The 22,379-nt window shown below is 34.4% G+C and overlaps 2 protein-coding genes across 3 annotated transcripts in view; both read left to right on the forward strand.

Moving 5' to 3' along the window:
- Positions 1–22,379, forward strand: part of LOC113517874 (transient-receptor-potential-like protein) — a 40,656-nt gene continuing 18,277 nt past the window's right edge. The window contains exons 1-16 of one of the 2 annotated variants that reach the window (XM_031909137.2): positions 1–62; positions 2,377–2,460; positions 3,613–3,737; positions 5,592–5,829; positions 6,309–6,451; positions 6,969–7,149; positions 7,729–7,920; positions 10,104–10,338; positions 11,050–11,202; positions 11,673–11,928; positions 12,657–12,790; positions 13,734–13,857; positions 17,175–17,370; positions 19,174–19,341; positions 21,390–21,609; positions 22,102–22,297. In XM_031909137.2, the coding sequence (XP_031764997.2) occupies positions 2,434–2,460; positions 3,613–3,737; positions 5,592–5,829; positions 6,309–6,451; positions 6,969–7,149; positions 7,729–7,920; positions 10,104–10,338; positions 11,050–11,202; positions 11,673–11,928; positions 12,657–12,790; positions 13,734–13,857; positions 17,175–17,370; positions 19,174–19,341; positions 21,390–21,609; positions 22,102–22,297 (2,588 nt within the window). In that variant the 5' untranslated portion in view covers positions 1–62; positions 2,377–2,433. Of the gene's footprint in view, positions 67–2,376; positions 2,461–3,612; positions 3,738–5,591; positions 5,830–6,308; positions 6,452–6,968; positions 7,150–7,728; positions 7,921–10,103; positions 10,339–11,049; positions 11,203–11,672; positions 11,929–12,656; positions 12,791–13,733; positions 13,858–17,174; positions 17,371–19,173; positions 19,342–21,389; positions 21,610–22,101; positions 22,298–22,379 lie in introns of both variants that reach the window. The other variant, XM_031909138.2, reaches the window with a different exon arrangement.
- On the forward strand, positions 13,878–17,146 carry LOC113517873 (tektin-1). Its single transcript, XM_026902615.3, has one exon. It carries the CDS (start codon positions 14,885–14,887, stop codon positions 16,169–16,171), a length of 1,287 nt encoding a protein of 428 aa, XP_026758416.1. The 5' UTR covers positions 13,878–14,884; the 3' UTR covers positions 16,172–17,146.

Below are 22,379 nucleotides of genomic sequence, written 5' to 3' on the forward strand. Positions count from 1 at the left end.
AGGACAGGTGGGGTAGGACGGCGCAGGAGTGGTGTCCAGTCAGCCTCAAGCGTCCGTTACTTGTAAGTACGTACATATATTATTGTTATTGTTTTAATATTGTTAAATAGTTTACCGCTAAGCAATCTTTTTTAGATAACCTTTGGTTAGAGGACATAGGGAAAAAACGAAGGGTAGGTAGCGTACTACTATATATATATATATATATACATTATACATATATGTAAATAAATACGCATATAAACAAATATATACATAAGCATATTTAATAGCACATACAAACAATTACAAGAAATAATCACAGTAAGAAAACAATGGGCGGCCTTATCGCTAAAAGCGATCTCTTCCAGGCAACCTTTGGATGGAGAGGAGTAATTATAAACAGTTTGATCGAAGGTATGATGAAAATTCTGTCATTTTTAAATGCATATAGCTATAATGCTCGCTTCCGGTTCGAGATCCGAAGACTAAAACGCAACAGTAACCTTTGAATTTTTAATTTGGATTTTTAAATACTTTTTCACTTGGATATGTGCTTTGGAGAGCATGTAAAAGCCGGCGTCTTACTTACCCTGCTGGTTGCTGGCTTTTAAACTGAAATTTTATTAAATAGGTACCTATTAATTTGAAATAGCCTGATTCTAGGTTTGGTTATAAAATACCAGGTTCTAACAATCCTACTAGTCGAATCAGCAAAAGTTCTTTTAGTCCCTACCCACTGTTTAATATTTTTCTTATTCAGATAAACATTATGTACGTCATCTCTCAAGTTATATTATACATATTTTCAAAATCATTCAATCCGTTTGATCGTCAGGGATTAGTGTGATATTAAATTTATATATATACATACATAACTATCACGCCTGTCTCCCATTAGGGTAATAGTAGGGTGTTATTTAGTCGACATTAGTTCGTCTAGGACAGCCCCTACCGACATTCATTCTTGCTCGATAAATCTCTTTCGTGCTTCTTCTTTCATCGATCCAAATGGTCAATGTTAAATTTAAGATTAATTTTTTATGCAACTTTGAATGGCAAACAAGCTCACGGCCCACTTGATGGAAAGTGGTAACCGTCGCCTATAGACATGAGCAATACTATAATATAAACATAATAATTTATTATTTTATTATTATATTATATATTTGTGTAATTCATAACAAAACAGAAAACAAAATATTTAGAAAAATAAGTCAATATGAATAATAATACGGATCTTATTGGTTTAAGTTTGTGAAAAACATGTATTAACCCCTACCCACTACAAATCGCTACCAGGCGGGCCGTATGCTTGATCAGCTGCATTAATTCTTCTCTCAACTTGTATGTTATTAAATTATGCCTTGTTTAAGGTTATTATGTCAGCGGAGGTAAGTAGGTGATGGTCGTAATCGACATGTCAACGCGGATTATAATGTCCGTCGACTTTGTTTGGCTTCATGTATTCAGGGTATCTAGTTATCTGTGAACTGAAAGGCATTGCTATATATAGATATCTATATATAGCAATTAGTAACTAAATAAACTAGTTAACCAGATGGAGACTTTGTACAAAAGTCGATTGCTTGGGTACCTCTGTCCCATTCGTGTTTCAACCGTAAAGCAGTTGTGTTTACATGGCTGTGTTTCGGTTTAAAGGGTGGGATATGGCGTGAATTTACTGGGTACAGAGGAATAACACCTGAGTCCTCAGGAATGGTAACGCATGAGGGTTATCATGGGCTAAACAGTATACTCTGTTATGTCCATGGTACTGTTCATGTCTATAGGCGACGATTACCACTTTCCATCAGGTGGGCCGTCAGCTTGTTTGCCATTCTAAGTTGTATAAAAAAAAGTTAATTTTAAATTTTCTCACACATATTTAAAATACACTATCGGGACTTAACGCGATGAAAAATTTTTGCAGATAAATAATACCAATATACCTGCTTCTTTATTGTAACACACAATCAGGTGTATTTAAAATACATAAATTTATTTAAAAAGTGTGATATATTTATATGATTATAAATGTTGGTATTACTTATCTCAATTATTAAACGGGACGCCGCGTCGACTATAAATTACTGTTTTCAATCGACTTTTAAAAAAGGAGGTTCTCATTTCAGTTGTATTTTTTTAATGTGTTACTTCATAACTTCATTAGTTCTAAACCGAATTGGAAAGTTATTTCTTTATCTAAAAGAATATATTTACAAATCTGTAAATATATATGTAATAAGACCAATCGGTCCCGTAGATGTTTTATCAAAATCGGTTCAGTAGTTTAGTAGTTTTCATATCAAAATAACCGATTTTGTAACGATTAAGTCGGATTTTTTTGTGGGACATAATCTTTTATTATAATTTATATATTGTACTTTGCGTAAGGGTTCGCCTGCGGGGGCGGATGCTGCTCCAATCGACTCCAGGGTGTAAACCGACATCATGGCTGATAAAAAGGACCTGGAATGCGTAAGTACTGCTTTAATTCGTAAAAGACTAGCTGTTCCTCACGGCTGAAGCTGCATGTATTATGATAAAAAATACCCTATGTGTTATAAAATTTCAGTATATGGATCATGTCTGTAGCAAATTTCATTACATCTGATTAGCTGTTAAAGTGTAATTGAGTAATTGCTTACTAAATATCGAAAGTTTAGAAATTTTCAATTTTATAATATTAGTAGGATTAAAATAAAATATGCTTACGAAAATAACGGGACAGTTGAAGGCATTTTAATGGATGATAATGGAATGGTAACCCTGCCTGCCTGGCGGGGCTCCAGTGGTAAATGATAGGTGAGAATAAAAAGGCAGGTCAATTAGGTCATCGTGATAAACACAACTGGAATTCAGCACGATTATTTCTATGGGGACCATGGGGAGATCGATCTGATGGGGTATATTGTTAGTAATGCGACTGATAGTCTGTCTGAATTACGGACAATACCTTACCCCAGTGGAAGGCATTTGTTGTCTGTTGCCGTTGTGGTGAATGTAGTGTCATACATGGCCACATTTCGATGAGCATACTCGAATCCAAGATAGTAGGGGGCGAGATTATCGTCAAGGATTCATCAATTTAGGATCGAATACGATGAAGGCAAAGAGCTGCCATACTAAAGAACAAAAATTATTTTAACTTGCCAGTATCGAAAAATTATAATAATTGAATATTTTAAATTAAGAATGAAAAAGGATTATTTTCAACTATGTATGTCATATAATTTTTCTACAATATTCCTTTCGTTCCTATTATTTGATATTGCGGGGGGTAGCTTTTGATTGTTAAAATAAATCCAATGATGTTTTAAAATTGATTAAAGTACGATGAGACTGACGTGGCTAAAAGGGCTCTAAATAAATATAGATAAAAAAGGACTATTTTAGTTTGTTATCGATTTTTTATTTCGGAAATTTAAATTGACATACAAAGTTTTTGGTGGCAACAACATTAGAACTCAAGATATTTGCTGTCTACGAGTATAAGATGCGTATACTATACTACTAAGCCATGACATTTTCTAGTTTTTAAATTTTGAATAAAGATTCTCTCCAAAAACTAATGATACGTGAACTTTATTATAGATTGTTATAAAATACAAGTCTAGATATATTATATAGGGTGACCCTGAGCTGGAGGGCGTGCGGAAGCCGATGGACTTGCCGACATTACCGAAGGCTCTCACTCTCGAAGAGAAGAAGTATCTTTTGGCGGTCGAAAGGGGAGATATGGGCAATGTCAGGAGGTAAGTTGATTTACTGCTAGAATGTCAAACATACACATACGGCCTGTCTGATGGTAAACGATCACCTTAGACTATGGACGTTTGTAACGACGATTTGACCTTCACGAATATAACTGTGAAACAGTTTTGACTCCAAAACAAAGATATAGACAGAGAGAAAACTTCTAAAAATTTTTGTGACTTCTATTGCTCTTAACATTCTTATTCTTCTACCTTCATTTAATTTTTTTTATTCTTCTTCTTCTTTCTTCTAATTCTTCATTAAATTATTCTCTCTATGTACTTACAGATGTCATTTATTCTAATTTTGTTATGTATATAGATTACGCGCGATTGTACTAGTAACAATAGCTCAGAATAATATTTCAAAAGGAATAACAAAGCCAATAGCTCCGACTGTCACTATTAGATAAGTCATAGAAATATTCTATCCTATTATGCGTTCAGTTTATTTAGGATATGCCAATCAAATATCCTCTGCTTTGTAAAATACGGGACCCATTCCTAATCTTAATATAATGAGTATTAATCAATTTAGGGACTAGTGACGTTGAATCATAATATGCAAAATTATGACAGAAACAATGAATGTAAATTCTTTATTTTAGAAGATACAAGTATCTTAAGATATAATTAAGTTTACAGCAACCTATAGTTATTTTCAAATCATCCTCACCTTCTTTTCGATAGGAAAAATCTTAAAAAAGGATAATAATAAGGTTTTTTCATCTAAAACAAACACTTTTGCACTATAGAGGCCACAAACAGTTGGCTGGAGGCTGTTTTGACGCCGAACTAATAGCCACTAACGTAATCTTGGAATGTTGCTGCTTCTTGTATTCTAACGTTCACAAATCTTTAAAACGTGAGGTCGATTCGTGAAGTCTGTGAAGGTACCAAGAAGCTTCTGCGCTTCTGGGCGGAGCTTGGCTGGATTTATTAGCCGCATCTCACACATATAATAGCTCAAATGGGAGATTGAGTGTGGAAATGGGACCATTTTTGCATTTTGCATTACATTCCTCATCTCTTTCTGGTGCTGCGTTAGCATATATCAATGGCATAAATATATAAAGGCAGCGGTTCTCATAATGACAAAACAGTTAGATAAGACCTAAATTATGAACTTCCAGAACATCAATCCTTTAAATATATAAATGATAATTAAGTTAGAATTATAATGAATACAGTCAACGTCTACTGAACTTTCCTAAATTGACCAAATTTTGAAGCAATCAAATTAATAGTGCGCCTTACCTAATTAAATTTAACGTTTCACCCAATCCAAATGACCGCTACAAATCGGCTTTGTTTCGTTTATTGAATTATAATAACTTATAAGAAAGCCCTGACTTTGTTTGTTATCTCTTAATGGTTCAACAAATCATTATGAAGATTTACACATATTTAGTACTAGTTGTTTTCCGCGGCTTTGCCTGCGTGCATCAGTACACAAAGTATCCTGTGTTAAGACTGTGTCCTGCGTATACGCATGCATCAGTACATACCCCAGTATAACCTTATGCTGAAATCGAATTAAATGAAACTAAATTTTCAAAATTTTAATTATTATTACATCAACCGTTAATTGTCCATTGCTGAACATAGCCCCTAAAATCCCTCTCCACCCCTTTTTACCAGTGTCACGCTTGGCCGGCTGGTTGGCAACCGCAGTTAAGCTTTAGTCTGCTGCCAATCCCGCGACAATTTAGTTTCCTTAGTCGCCTCTTACGACAAGCACGGGAAAAGATGGGGTATTCAATTTTATGCCAGGACAGTACGACAAATGTAATGTGAGTAGTTATGGCATTTGTAATATAAGTAGGATAATGATCATTTTCTCTTTCTTCTTAGGATCTTGCAGAAGGCCCACCGCCAGAAGCACATCGATGTGAACTGCGTAGATTCGTTAGGCCGCGGAGCTTTGACGTTGGCGATAGATGGGGAGAACATGGAGATGGTTGAACTGCTTGTCATCATGGGCGTGGAGACCAAGGATGCTCTGTTGCAGGCCATTAACGCTGAGTTTGTGGAAGCTGTCGAATTATTGTTGGAACATGAGGAGCTGATACATAAAGATGGGGAACCATACGTAAGTAGCAGTAAGCAAATAAAGTGTTATGAAAATTATGTTGTTATATACGGACAGGTCTATTCTGGTAAAGGGATAAGAATAACGGTTATTGTAACTAATTAAAACCAGAGTACTAATCACTTACAGCTGAAGTACACCAGAGTAGTATGTCATCCCACTAGATGGAGTGACGACCTCAAATGCATTGCAGGGAGTCAGTGGATGCAGGTGGCTCAGGACCGTTTTTTATGGAAGTCTATGGGGGAGGTCTATGTTCAGCAATGGATAGATAAGATGGACTTTGGTTTCAAAACCTTAAAATTATGGAGGTTCTGGGTGAGGGGATCATCTCTACCTCATTGTGTTACGTTAAGCGCGAGGTGCTCTTTTAATTTCGTGGGTTATATGATTAAGATTAAGTGGTCTTCTTATCCCTTTGATCATCAGAGTGTGTTTATTACAGCTGTATCTATCTAAGCAGACATTTCTTTAAACAGAGTTGGCAGAAAGTGGATCCAAACACGGCCATGTTTACACCCGACATCACGCCCCTCATGTTGGCAGCTCACAAGAACAACTACGAAATCCTCAAGATATTATTGGATCGGGGCGCTACTCTACCAAACCCTCATGACGTTAGGTAATACCGAATAGTTATTTTTAACCGCTTTCAAAAAAGGAGGTTTTCAATTCAGTTGCATTTATTTATGTATGTTACCACATAATTTCGTCAGTTGTAGACCGATTTGGAAAATTCTTTTTTATTTTAAAATAATTAGTTATGCCACAATTGAAGTTAGTTTTTTGTGAAACCAAAATCTTTAAATTTTTCACCACAAGGACATTTTAATCGACATCAAAAAGGTGGAGTTTCTTATTTTAATTATATTTTATATATACCTATGTTACAAGGTATATATAAAATATACATTAATTCAGTAGCGATTTCCCTGGTACTTTTTTATGATACAAATTCATCCTTTACCAAAGAAGTAGAAATGAATCTGTTTGTTGTCTTATCGGTTTTTAATTGCTCAATTTTTAAAAAACTTGGGATTGATATAGGATTGGGGATGTAGAAAGATATACTACACGAACAGAGTTGGGGATTTGGGGATTAAACTTTTAAATTAATGGAATAAAGCTTTCCACCCAAGGTGTGGCTGTGATGAGTGCATCCGTGAGTCAACTGAAGATTCCCTCCGGCACTCACTAGCACGCCTCAACGAGTATAGAGCGCTGGCCTCCCCCTCGCTGATAGCTCTGTCCTCTACCGACCCTATACTCACTGCCTTCCAACTGTCGTGGGAGCTGAGGAACTTGGCTTTTGCTGAGCAGGTTAGTGGCTCTTATATTTTGACAAAGAAAGCGAATAATTGCACGAATGAATGAATGAAACTCTTTAAATATAATAGTTTCCTTCAAAGAATCATAATTTTTTTATGAATCGAGATGGTAGGGTAATGTTTCTACCGTGGAGCAGTTGTGTTTGCATGGCTCTGTTTCGGTTTGAAGGGTGGGATATGGCAGTGAATTTACAGAGTATAGAGGATTAACACCTAAGTTTTCAGGAACGGCAATGCATGGGGGCATTATGGGGGAAACAGAATACTCTGTTATGTCCATGGTATTGCTCATGTCTATAGGCGACAGTTACCACTTTTCATCAGGTGAGCCATCAGCTTGATTCCCAGTATAAGTTGCATAAAAAAAAATCAGTGGTGGGTGAAATTAGGTTTGTTTTATAAGATGATAATGAAATGATAACTCTGCTGGCGTTATCAGTGAAAGATGATAAACAAGGATAAAAGCAGATCAGTTGACCCATCAAGAATTGACCACGACGGTACATGTCAATAGTTCGCTTACAAACTCCTCCTAAAAAGAAATTGAATTAATAAATGTATTTTTTAATAGGAAAGCAAGGCGGAGTATTTAGAGCTGCGTCGCCAAGCGCAGAAGTTCGCGGTAGACCTGCTGGATCAGTCCCGCAGTTCGCAGGAGCTGGCCATCATCTTAAACCACGACCCCGACGAGCCCGCCTTCGTCGAGGGTGATCACATGAAGCTGGCGAGATTGGAGTTGGCCATTGATTTTAAACAGAAAAAGGTTAGTATTTATTAATTAAATAACAATTTAAACATTTTTGTTTTCAAAGTGGGTATATTAATGTTTCTTCAGGGTTGGCAATGAGCACATGACACCCCTAATGTTGCAGGCGTCCAAAAGCTACTGTGACGTTAACCATCAGACGGGCTGTATGCTTGTTTGCCACGTTCGTGGTATAAAAAAAATTACAACATAAATAATACAAAATATACGTAAATGAAAAAAGTAGAAACCTGAAAATAAACGTGATGTAAGATTTTGAAATTGCTTTCTATAGATTTAAAAAAACATGTGTATAACTGTATTAAAATAAGATAGATATTTAAAAGGCCGGCAGCACACCTGCAATGCCGCTAGTGTTGTGGGTGATCATGGGCGGTGGTAGTCACTTACCATCAGGTCAGCCGCATGCTCGTTTGCCCCCTGTGTTGTAAAAAAAAATTAGATATAACTACAGCCAAAACAGATGGTTTTCATTATGTGAATTGAGTCACATGTAGATATAAATATAATACTATGACATTTTATACTGTGCGGTCCTGGCTTATGAATCGGCCATTCTTCCTTTCTTATTGGAAGACGACTAAGGAATGATGGGCAGCAGTGTCCCTCTTAAAACGTCACCAAAACCTATCTGCGGTTGCCAATCCGCCTGCCAAACGTGGCAACTACTGGTAAATCCCCCTTTATGGGGGAGGCTTATGTTTAGCAGTAAATAGTTAACGGCTAATATTATGATATAACGATGACATTTTATATAAAATGTGGTTTAATTTATATTAGTTATTTTTATGTTAACAAATTAAATACCTGACTAGATAAAAAAATTAATCCTATTAAAAAATAAGCACTGACATATAGAATACTACCTACTATTTATTTATTTACTTTTTATATGTTTATATTTTTATATTTACTCATTAACAAATTCCTGTAAGTTAGTAATAATATATTTAAAAAATGTTTCCTCCACGTGAAATTTTTATAATAATGTGCGTTAGTGTCCAACAGGCAACGTTTTATTTTTATTAGTTTAAGGAAAATATGTCAAGGTGTAATTTTATATATTTGCTTAGAAATAATACATACATACATATATATATATATATATATATATATATATATATATATATATATATATATATATATATATATATATATATATATATATATATATATATATATATATATATATATATATATATATATATATATATATATATATATATATATATATATATATATATATATATATATATGTATGTATGTATATATATATATTACTTTGAAACTTTAAACTTTAGAAGGAAGTTTGCAATTCCACAAAATTTTTTGTAGTTTATCAATTTGGTATCGATTTTGTTCTTTTAATTCTGAAAATCTTAAAAAGTACCTACTCTTAGTTTGGACTTGTACTATTTTTTCTACATAGTTACAAGTGTTATTCTTTTTACAATTTTTTTTGTGAAAATTAATTACTTACCCACGTCAACTAGTATAAAAGATTCTAGATAGCTATTGACTATTAAAAATAAATAAATAAATTAATTAAAATGAAATTAATCGCAATGACAGATACTATGATATGTATTGTTTCTGCATTTTAAACCTGTTTTGAGTAATAAACATTCAAACTTTCATATTTATAAGAATAGTTATTTTTCATGAATTTAACTGCGTGCATCATTAAATTAAGAAATTAAATTATTAGTTAATTAAATTAAATTTATCTATTTGTGTACCAAATTCCATTTAAATCCGTTCAGCTGTTTACCCACAAACATATTTACAATTTTTTACATTTATAATATTTGTAGGTTTAGTAGTTTAGAGTTATCCCTTTATATATAGGATACTTATTAAACAAGAGCATGAATATTAATAAATATAAAAGAAATATATTTCATTCGATATCTTAATAACATTTAAATAGCCTTTAGGAGTCTCATATTTTTTTTGTACATTTGTTCTCCAGAAGAACAGTCTACGGTCAGAAATCATGCTGCCAGGTTTTAAATGTAAAAAGTTTATCTAGGATTTTATATTTTTAAATAATTTTCGGAACTGTCATTTTTTTTTAATTATTAAATGTCATAAATATTTTCATATGAAATGTCATCGGTCAGTGTTGCCACCACTCACCTACTACCAAGTAAGATTAAAAAACCAATTTTGTTTGCCAGTTCGTCTCCCACCCAAATATCCAACAACTGTTGGCCGCAATCTGGTACGAGGGAGTCCCGGGCTTCCGTCGGAAGACGGCCATGGAGAAGATCATGATCATCTGTAGGGTGGCTCTCTTGTTCCCTTTCTACTGCACCCTGTATATGATAGCACCCAACTGCGCCACCGGGAAACTCATGAGGAAACCGTTCATGAAGTTCTTGATACACGCTTCCAGTTATCTGTTCTTCTTGTGTAAGTATATTTTACATAAGACACGGAGTGACTAATGGTTTATTGAAACAGCTTATTGTCGAGTATAGATATAAACAGCATCATGGAAACCATAGAATATTTTATGTCTAAGACATATTTATCTTCATCTTTACGTTATAGAATACATCTTAAAGCCCATAGTACTTCTCATGTGTTGAGAAGTACTAAGGACTATATCTCTGCACCCTGCAATTTCACTCTCACATCCCATCCTTCAAATTGAAATACAGCTATGAATGCACGTTTGGTGATGAAAATGCGAGTGGAACATACTTCTGTTTTAGAAATTTTGGTTTCTAATGGTATGCACAATACAGCAGTGCAAGGGAAGGAAATCTTGAAATAAAACCTCATACTAAGTCATCTATGGAGCGTAGCAGTAGTAGACTAATTCTTTCTCATAAAGGGGAGAGACACATATCCAACTGTAGTACGTTAGTCGATTGTTAAGGGAGGTAAGGGACTGTTAGTTATGGGGACACATCGCTAGCAATACTCCACCCTACCAGGACGACTTCCAGGTGGTCCCTCTGAAAGCAATCGTGATTAATTTCTGCAAATTTTGCCATGATGGCCCAACTGACCTGATTTCATCTTCAGCTATCATCCCTCACAAATTCCTCGCCCTAATATAACTAAGTATATTATGGTAATAAGAATATAAAGTGATAAAGTCTTCCATTTTGGCAGTGATTTTGATATTAGTATCACAAAGAGCGGAGGTGCAGGCTATACAGCTATTCGGGCCTGATTGGATGGTGAAGGAATTGGAGAAGGAGCTCCTCAAGCAAAGGGGCAATGGACCCACATATTTAGAGCTGGTCGTGGTTGTTTATGTACTTGGTGAGTATTTAAAAGTTTTTTGTTTTACAATGTTTTGATTAATTTGTTTTAATCCATGTATCGTTGAAAGACGTGTTTGACATGAGACGAGTTTGAGAAGTGGATTCATTCTAAATCCACTATAAGGATATAGACTTTTGAAATTCAATTCTCTTTTCCTAGATCTTAAAAGTTCTGGTAAAAATAGATGTTCATGGCACTATTCATGTCTCTAAGTTATGGTTACCACTATCCATTACGTGGCTAATAAACAATCAAATCGAATTTGAGGCCACTTTTTACCTGACTGCTAAATGGCTAGTATTATAAATGTTCACAAATTATGGATAATCCACGATTATTGTCTAATTGTTTCGCAATGGTTAAGAAGTGGTAATTTAAATACCCGTACATTTGTCCACTATTATATTTTTCATTTAAAACAGAGAGAAATCAAAAGACTACGTAAACTATACCTGTTTCTTTCTTAGGATTTATCTGGGAAGAAACTCAAGAGATCTATATAGAGGGCATACGTTCTTATCTTCGCAACATGTGGAATTTCATTGACTTTACCCGAAACTCTTTATACGTGGCCGTCGCTTTATTGAGGTTCGCGGCATACCTCCAACAAACAGCAGAGATCAGGAGAGATCCTCAGACAAAGTTCATACCTAGAGAACAGTGGGATCCGTTTGATCCTCAGCTTATAGCTGAAGGTCTGTTCGCTGCAGCTAATATATTCAGGTGATTATAAAAACAATATGCTCATAATTGTAATCTTCCTTATCCTGAAGAATCTCATAGTTACCGTTGTGATGTACGTAACTCTCGTTATGTCATATTTCGTTCGGCATATTGGAATTCGACGTAGAAGGGGGCAAGCGGCCGCCTCTGTCCCATTCGTGTTTATGCCATGAACCAGTTGTGTTTGCATGGCTGTGTTTGAAAGGTGGAATACGGCAGAGAATTTACAGGGTACAGAGAAATACCTTTGTCCTCAGGAATGGCAACACATGGGGGGTATCAAGAGCGAAACAATATATTTTGTCATGTCCATTGTTCATATCTATAGGCGATGGTTATCTTTTTCCATCAGGTGGACTGTCATCTTGTTTATTCTAAGTTGCATAAAAAACATTATTATTTTCCATCACCGGACAGTTCCTTTATATTAGTTGACCATGGAGTTTTGTCTCTCTGCGCTATTCTGCGCTAGTCGCAGTGATAATAGGAAAGAACGAAGTCAGATGAAATGCTTTATTGTGGCAAATTAACTGGTAATTAACCGTAATGGTTTTCAGAGGAGTTGCATGGAGGTTGACTCGCAGGATATATATGTAGCTAGGATGGGAGCTTTCTATCTAATAATGCCTTCTCCCTTTTTTATTAATTTGACTAATAATTAAAAAATTTTAAGTATTAGTCAAATTCTAACTCGACTTACACATAATGTGATCTGTTGTGTTCGATAGTGCCTTGAAGCTGGTCCACCTGTTCTCCATCAATCCCCACCTTGGGCCGCTGCAGATCTCCCTCGGCCGGATGGTCATCGACATCGTCAAGTTCTTCTTTATTTACAGCTTGGTGCTATTTGCTTTCGCATGTGGTTAGTATTGATTCTTTTTACTAACCTTTTGGATGACGACGTTTTACAAAAATCAATTACTTTCATTACTGTGTCCCACTCGTGTTTCTGTCGTGAAGCAGCTATGCTTGGCTGGCAATGTTTCGATTTGAAGAGTGATATATGGTAGTGCAATTACAGGATTCGGAACCTTAGTCCTTGGGAATAGCAATACATGAGTGCTACCATGGGGTTCAGTGTATTCTGTGATATCTATGGTTCCATTCATGTCTATATATGGCTATCATTTAACATCAGGTGGATCGTCAGTTTGTTTGTCATTCTATCATCATTTCAGTCGTTAATTGTCCACTGCTGAACATAAGCCTTCCACATGAGGGGAGTTATGGCAGTAAATAATAAATCAATCTTAATTCTCATTATAGTCACAGTACCCATGCAACATTAACATCATAAGAGAGGTAGCGGATACCTTTCAAGGACACGACCTTTAGTAACGAAGTGGCCGAAGAGAGAGAGAGAGAGAGAGAGAGAGAGAAAGAGAGAGAGACCCATGCAAATGTAAAATTATCTTGTACATAACAATTTGAAAAGAGTATCTGTCGAGTTTCTTGCAAGTTCTTCACAGCAGATAACAACTTTCCGAACCCAGCGGTACAACCATAAAAAATTACTATTTAAAAGAGTTTGTAAAGTAGTCTATATGAATAAAGATTATTCCTATTCTCATCTAAATGCGAGCTTTAATATATACATACACATTGCATTAGAAATTAAGAACAAGGGAAATCTTTGATTTGATACGAAGAATAACATAGGTTACTTTTTATTTCAGTCAACTAATATATAGCCGTCAAAGTGACGGGTAAAAATGATTCCATCTCTTGTTAGGTCACTTTTTCTCTCTTTATCTCATTTGCAGAAGGTATTCCGTGAAAGTTAATATTTATATTTACTTATTCAGGTCTCAATCAACTGCTTTGGTATTTCGCGGATCTAGAGAAAAAGAAATGTTACGTATTACCTGGAGGTCTACCCGATTGGGATAACGCTGGTGACTCTTGTATGAAGTGGAGGAGTTTTGGCAAGTGAGTTATGTTACATGTCGTGTTACTTAGGCAACATGTAACACAGGTATTTTCAAAACCTACTGCAGTTTTCCACAAAACTGATTTTACATTACATATATGTGTTTATATTATGTTTTTTTTTTGTGTATTTGCCGTGTGTGCCTCGCCATAGAATGGGCCGCCTCCAGTTTTCCCATGGGTAGCGTAAGAGGCAATTAAGTGAGGATAAGAGATGGGTAGCAGTGTCCCTTTAAAAACATCTCTAAAAGCCTGACTGCGGTTGCTAAAATGCCTGCTAAGTGTGGCAACTATTGGCAAAATTCCCCTTATGGAGAAGACTTATATCCAGCAGTGGATAGTTGACAGCTGAAATAATAATAATAGTTTTGTGTATGTTTATATTAGTCTAATTATATGTTTATAATATATGAACATTTTAGGTATTAGTTTATATTACCTTAGTTCTTCAATGCACCGCCTACCTATTTCTCTGTTTGCCCAATGTTTGACTGATTAAGAACATCATCTGATGTTAAGTCTGCCAAATGTACATATAGTCTTACTATGCATTAAAGTTTAAATAAATAAATATACCTAATACAACTTCTACTCGTTCAGTTTAGCGTTCATAAATGTGGCCATTGTTTTTAAAGAAAGTAGCTATCATAAAAATAATGTTTTATTATTTAGTACACATGCAACACAGCAGATCCTCACAGCGTTTCAACAGTATACGTAAAATTTAAGAGCTAATAAAAAGCTAAAACGACTGTATTATTACAGCGATTTCCTTCATCGTATCCCATAACGAAGTGCGTTTAAACTGAAAACCCAACATTCAATCTCACGATACGTTATTGTAACATCAGAGTATTATTTATATAAAACCTTTTTTCCTATCCGGTCGATAATATCTTTTACGTTGCCATAGCAACCGTTTATCTGTTATGTCAATGTTTGTATGTAACTGTTGTTCGTAACATAATGTGTCGTTTTTGAGATTTCATTTTTAAATTGTTTTGTAATCATATTTGTTACTGACAAAATGGGGGAGGCTCAGTTTGGTGTAAGGCATGTGATAGGAGCTCCCGTTGCTACCACCAGATTATCCGAACAGGCATTAGTCTGCATGCCTCCAAGATCTGCAAAGTTCACTCTAGCAGAGTGGAAGTTGAGCAATGATCAGAAATGTCGAAATACAGAAGACCAACAACAGTTAGCTGACAGAATCTTAGGAGAATGCCAAAGGGTTCGGGAAGAAACGTCTGAGAGATCTGAAATTATGAAAGCCACCACAGACAGACGTATAGAAGAACGAATCGGAGACATAGAATTCAACAAGAAGGAGCTACAAATACAAAGAAAAGAAATTTGTATTGAATTAGAAGCCCTTGGAGTTTATAAGACCCGACTGCTGGATTGTCTTTCTTCGTTACAGTCGAATGCTCTCAATATATGCAGAAAGTGCTTAATGTTAAGAGATGGTCGCATTGGCATAGACTTGGTAGTGGACGATGTGGAGCATGCTTTGCAGCAAGAAATCACCACAATACTCGGTGGTCAAAGTCTTTTGAAACGTGTTTTGGAACAGCTGAATGAGCAGATGAGACGTTTACGGGCCACGCGTTATCTCCTCGACCGAGATCTTCAGTATAAGCAAGCAGCTATAGATTTGGATAAAGGCTCGCTTTCCTTAAAGCCAACTGACTTGTGTCTATCTATTTACGAAGGATATGCAAATTTAGATCCAGCAAATATATCTGCTGAAGAATATAACGTATATTCGGCAAATAATATTAAACTTGCAGCCAAAGAAGTAACCAGTGCGCGTCCTATACGTATGTTCGTAGATACTCTGTTGAAACAGGTAATTGATGATCTATGGGTAGCTTACAACAAATGCAACCATGCGTTTAGTGAGAGAATTAAAGAGACTAAAATAGCTAAAGGGAAACTGGAAGATATGCATAGAGAAACGACTCAAAAGATTATTGATATGCAAAATAATATTTTGCAATTGCAAAAAGCTTTGTCCGATAAAGAAGGGCATGTAGCCTTAGCGCATACAAGACTTGGTAGAAGGGCGCAGAGAGTGGGCGCGGAGTTGGTACGTGATCCACCAGGCCAGGCGCTATATTATGAATGTGAGATGCTTCGCCACAGTACTGAGCAGCTTCAACAAATGCTGCATGAGGCTACGTCTTCTCTACGTTATTTGTTGCAAACACAAATTCAGCTGGAGGAAGATATTAACGTGAAAATGAATACACTAAAGATTGATGAAGTAGACTGTATGACATTGAGGGAAACTATGGACTATCATGCTTATTGATTAAATTGTGTAAATTTTTGAATTAAAAAACCATTTATATTGTATTAATTATTGTTTTCAATAAAAACATTATATATATATATTTTCAACCGACTTAAAAAAGAAGGAGGTTCTCAATTCGGTTGTATTTTTTTTATATTTGTTACCTCATAATTCTGTCAGTTACAATTTTTTTTTATTTCATTTAACTTTAATGCACAGTAAAATTTTATGTACATTTGGTGGACTTAACACCGGACGTTTTCTCTACCAGTCAACTATTGGACAAATTGAGAAGGCGCTGCAATTTTGAATATAAAGCAATATTTGATAAATTCATATAATATTAGCATATATATAATATGTATATATTTATGTGTAATATGTATATGAAATAAATACATAAATAAAAACATAAAATATTACTATATAAAAATGCAAGAGCAAATAGTAATCTATGACTCAAACAGAGTAACTAGCAGGAGAAGCTTAAAGGGAAAGTGATTTTTCTAAGAAATAGGTGCGAAATTTGTGTTTAAAAGCTAGCTTGCTTATGTCAAGCGGGAGTCTATTTCAGTGTATAATAGCTTGATAGTTTAATAGCAACATATCATTTTGAAAATTTCTTTTTTATCTGATAGGTTATACTTCCAGATGAGTCCTGTAGAAATCTTATCAAAATGGGTTCAGTAGTTTAGTTTATTTCTTGTATTCTATGAAAATGCTTTAGAATTGATATTAGAATTCTTTTGTAACTATTGTTTTTTTTTAAGTATATCAAAAAATACTTGTAAAACGTCTAGAGTGTTAAAAGAATATAATAACAATATGAAAAATTTAATATGAAAAATTTAATGAGATGTCTCTACCTTTATACAACTAACAATTTAATATCTTTATGGAAAACTTAGATGTTGTCAAGAAATCATATTTTTTTTAACAAATTTTGTCTAGGATCATTATTTTTTTTTCTAAAATATTATTTTCCTTGTAATGTGTTTATTAACATTTTTATTACAATTAGCGTATTTGAAGCATCGCAGTCACTTTTCTGGGCCTCTTTTGGGATGGTCGGTCTTGAAAACTTCGAGTTGGCGGGCATCAAGAGTTACACTCGGTTTTGGGGCCTGTTGATGTTCGGTTCTTACTCCGTGATCAACGTCATCGTATTACTGAACCTGCTCATCGCTATGATGTCCAATTCGTATGCGATGATTGATGTAAGTATAGTAATGCTGCTTTGAAATTATTAGCACTTAGAGCATTCATTCTTAAACTCACCAAAGAGTGGCAACGTTGGATTATCTGCCAATCTTCGGAAATAATTCAACAATATTTGATTGATTATTCAAAAAGTACACTGTAGGTTAACTATAATGTTAACTATATGATAATATTCTTATATAGTTGTAATAAAATTTGGATTCTGATAGCAAATATTTATTTAATTATTTATTTATAATATATATACATATTTTGGTGGTCTTTACAGATTTACCAATGCACTTACTAAAAACCAAAAATAGAGTATTATAATAATACAAATAAGACATTGATGAAAAAAAAAATTGTAATTAAATTATAAAACAAATATCAGAAATAGCTATTCTGCGTAAATTGTTACTGCTCTACGAAATTCTGTGACAGCATAGCGATATAAGTCCAGTTTTGAACTCGCAACTACCTCATTGAGCAGACGTAGCGCCCTCGTGAGTGGCGCCTGATCAGCACGGAATATCCCGTTGCCTGATGGGCAAATACTCTGTGATTACGATCACGCTTGCTGAGTTCTGGTACAGATATGCTTATAACATGATATATCTGAATCGTGAATAATATATCAGAACAAAATATGAAGTAGGTGAAAAATTTCACTAGTAGGTTTATATGGTATGTAGTAGGGACAGTGAACTTTGGCATTTAGTTCTTTTTGTTTACCTCTTAGAGAAAATCGCACGGTAATAAATAACTTTTATCTATTCACTTTCACATAATAAAGTGTTCTTTTTGCAAAATTCATTTACAGATATTTTTTTAAGTTATAGTTCTTATTAATAAAACTGTTCTTAGATCATTTTTATTTGTGTATCTTCATTTATAGCGTGATTTTTTTTTTACAAAATTCATTTGCATATATTTTTAAACAACAGCCATTATTAACAAAGCTTGTGTACTGTCAGTTATGAATAAACAGTATGAGAGCTATCACGCGGCAGAAATTGTATCGTTTACTCTCTATTCTAGTTCTATTTATCACGGGATTGAAATATGATTATTTTTAACAACGTTTTTAATTTAATTAGAAAGGCAGCTTACAAAGTGTTTAATAATAATTGAATTTACAAAAACCGTGATAAGAAGTAGCTAATGTCTATCTAATCCCAAATAGTACGTGTATGCCAAACTTAATGACGATCCGTCAAGTCGTCAAAGCGTCAAGGGGTAACAGAGAAATAAACATATTCATTTTTACAATTATTAAAAAAATCAAATTAAAATCATCTTTATTATAATAGTTTACAATCACTTTTAAATTGTATTTTTTTATAAATCTACTGCCGAGTTCTATGTTGCTATCTGCTGAGACAAACCCCAAAAAAAAAGCCACTCATTTAAATCTCTGTTAACATTATGTGTACTTATTTTAATATACTTTGTCTAAAATTACATGGTCATTAAAAAGTTCGTGCATGATCGACTAACACCATTCACCTGCGGTATTTTGAATATATTTACAAGTCTGTACTTACTTTGGTGTTGTTTGGTTGTCTGCGAGAGATTGTTCTTAGTGATAGGACCGCCTTTTATAATTGTCAAAGTATATATATATATATATATATATATATATATATATATATATATATATATATATATATATATATATATATATATATACTTTGAGTGAAATAAAGAGTTTTGTTATGTTACAATATTAATAAAGATATACAAAAAGAAATTATTAAGATAACACAAAAGTATCTATTCTTATTGGTCTCTTAACAATGTAACTTTCTGTCCCATAGGAACATTCCGATGTGGAGTGGAAATTTGCTAGAACTCGACTGTGGATGAGCTACTTCGAGGAGAGCGCGACACTACCCCCGCCTTTTAACATCATGCCTACACCAAAGTTACTCCTCAAAATGTTAGGCTTGAGAAAGAAGGATAAAATGAGGAAAATAAAGACAAAGGTAAACTTAATACTATAACTATTTATATAGTACAGAACAAAGTCGCTTCCCGTCTGTCTGTCCCTTAGATGTTTAAAACTACGCAACGGATTTTGATGCGATTTTGTTTAATAGATAGAGTGAATCAAGAGGAAGGTTTATATGTATAATACATGCATAATATAGTAAAGGAACACTAATTTTTTATCATACTTATAAGTATGTTACGATGAATTAAAAAAATATATATGTATTCGAAATTGTATTTTGTAGTGTATTAGTATTAGCATTGCACCCGTGCGAAGTCGGGGCGGGTCGCTAGTTCCACATGAAACTGTTATTTATTTTTGTGATCAATAATTTAATTATATATTTTATTGATCTAAACATTATTTCAAACATTATCTTGTTATTAATATCTTGTTGATATAATCTAATTGTACAATATGAAATAAAAATAGATTTTGTATTTGATTTCAGTACTTATCTAACTACACAGTAGATAGTACTTCATAGTATTAGGTTTTAAGTTTTATTAACGAAGATATTTTAATAAGAAAATATATTTCTTACCGGATTTTTTTTATACCACTGAGGTGGCAAACAAGCATACGGCCCACTTGATGGTAAGTGGTTACCGTAGCCTATGAACACCTGCAATACCAGAGGTATTACGCGCGCGTTGCCGACCCTGAAGAAACCTCTTTACCCCCTTTTGAAGAACCCCATGCTGTAGTCTCTTGGGAAAACCTCGGAGCTCAGATTCAGAAGTTATAAGAATATTATAAATTGTAATATTTAAAGACATTTTCAACGTTCTTGTAAATGAATATATGTATTATAGAAAATATCTACGTGATATGATTGGAAGATGTCTTTCAATATTTCATAGATTCGATAATATTACGTAAGTGCAAACATTACACTAGTTTTTTTTTAATGGATGATAATGAAATGGTAACCCTGCCTGCGTTATCGGTTAGCGCTGGCGGGGCACCAGTGAGAGATGATAGGTGAGAATGAAAAGGCAGGTTAGGTAGCCCATCGTGATAAATACACTTGGAATTCAGCACGATGGTTTCCAGGAGGACCACGTGCAGGTCGACTTGACAAGGTATATTGCTACCTATAAGATTGGTAGTGCGCATTACTAACGATTCTTCCCCCCCCCCCCCCCCCCCCCCCTCCAAATTACACTAGAATTATGTGTAATTTTTTATTACCTATTGTTTTATACCACGAAGTTGGCAAGCAAGCATACAGCCAGTTTATGGACGTGTGTAACACACTAAGGATGTCCTGTGCGCGTTACTGCCCTTGAGGAAATTTTAATACTCCCTTTTTGATTTAATTAATTGCTCTTTTAACATTATGATACACAACATATTTATTTGAGTGAGTCAATATTTTGGCCCTATGACAAGAGTCATGGTTACGAAGTAATTGATTAAATGCATGAACGACTTAAGGGCAAACACATTTGTTTACCCTCTTAGATCCTGTTTTTTTGACATTTATTTTCGTCAGAATAATACTTGTGTAGCAGGAATTAGTCCATTATCTGTGAATAGTGGAAAAATAACTGCGAAAATGTAAATAGTAATAAATATTTTTTATGAAATAAAATCTCAAATTATTATAAAAAAAAACCTAGTTACAATTTCATATTTTTCAGTGTTGCGAGGAATTCGATTAATAATTACGATAGATTACTGAGATAGATTTACATCATGTTTTTATTAAAAGAGTGACTTCCAATAACTCTACGAATGAATACATATTTTAAGTCTGTTCCCAGATTTCAGATAAAATAATCGATGAAAATAAGCATTATTATGAATCAGTATGCTATTGCTATTTGCTCCATTCACTCAATTATACATATAAGAATAATATATTTTTTAAAATCTTAATCTTCTTTCTCTCATTTACTGAGTAATAACTATGGATTTTGGCATCTCTATACACATAATACACATAAAAATGTTGGATATTTTTGTAAACTGTTTGTAATGCGGCACTCTATCTAGAGGTGTATGATCTAAGATATTTAACTACTATTTCTATAGGAACAGAAAGAGAAAGAGCACGATGTCCGGTACACGGCGGTCATGAGAGCTCTCGTTTGGAGATATGTGTCCGCGATGCACAGAAGAATGGACGACGAACCAGTCACAGAAGATGACGTCAACGAACTTAAAGGAGACGTGTCGGCTCTACGATATGAACTTCTAGAAGTTTTCGAGAAGAACGGAATGGACGTCTCGTTCACCGATAGGAAAGAGAAGAGTGAGTATTTTCTTGTAAGAATTTTATTAAAATTCTATTAAAAGAATGCTAAAGATATATTTGATAGCTTTTTTAAATCGACTGATCAAAAGGGAGTGATTGGTTTCAGGGTTCATGTAGATAATGTATGTGAGTTTTTTATTCCACCATAACTTACATACTCATCATATCTAAATAGTTTTGGATGTAGAGGGTATAGTTAAAATCCTTATACCATCTTCAGTTATGCTGGCTCTAGATTTTGTGATTATAGCACATTTTTTCCAAAGAATCTTGGGTTGTAAATTGTCAATAAAAATTTAAGCTCTCCACACTAACTTGACTATTAAACTTCGAACTAAGTGTAAAGGAGTCAATATTTATTTGTAACTTTTCGGTCTATGCTCCTTTGGGAATAAAGTTCAGTTTTTCTGTCAGAACACTTCCTTGAAATGTTGTTAATTATGTTTATTCCGAATTCACTATATAGAATTGTAATAAATTTTTTTCTAGTGGTGCTGGGTAAACGCATGAAAGTATGGGAGCGGCGGCTGATGAAGGACTTCCATGTAGCGCCAGTCGCGATCGACGACGAGGACAGGCCGCCTGCTGAGGATGGACTCGCTAAATTCAGGAGGATCGCAAAGATGGCGGTTGCAAACACCACTAACGCCAAATGGGATCAAACTCTTGCTGGGACCGGTGTTTCGTGAGTTTTCATGTGTTTTTCGTAAGGTTTCTTCAGGATCAGCAACGCGCACGTGACTCCCTTAGTGTTGCTGGAGTCCATA

Source organism: Galleria mellonella, unplaced genomic scaffold (genome assembly GCF_026898425.1).
Source record: "Galleria mellonella isolate WM207_F2 unplaced genomic scaffold, CSIRO_AGI_GalMel_v1 utg184, whole genome shotgun sequence".
Taxonomy (NCBI): Eukaryota; Metazoa; Arthropoda; class Insecta; order Lepidoptera; family Pyralidae; genus Galleria; species Galleria mellonella.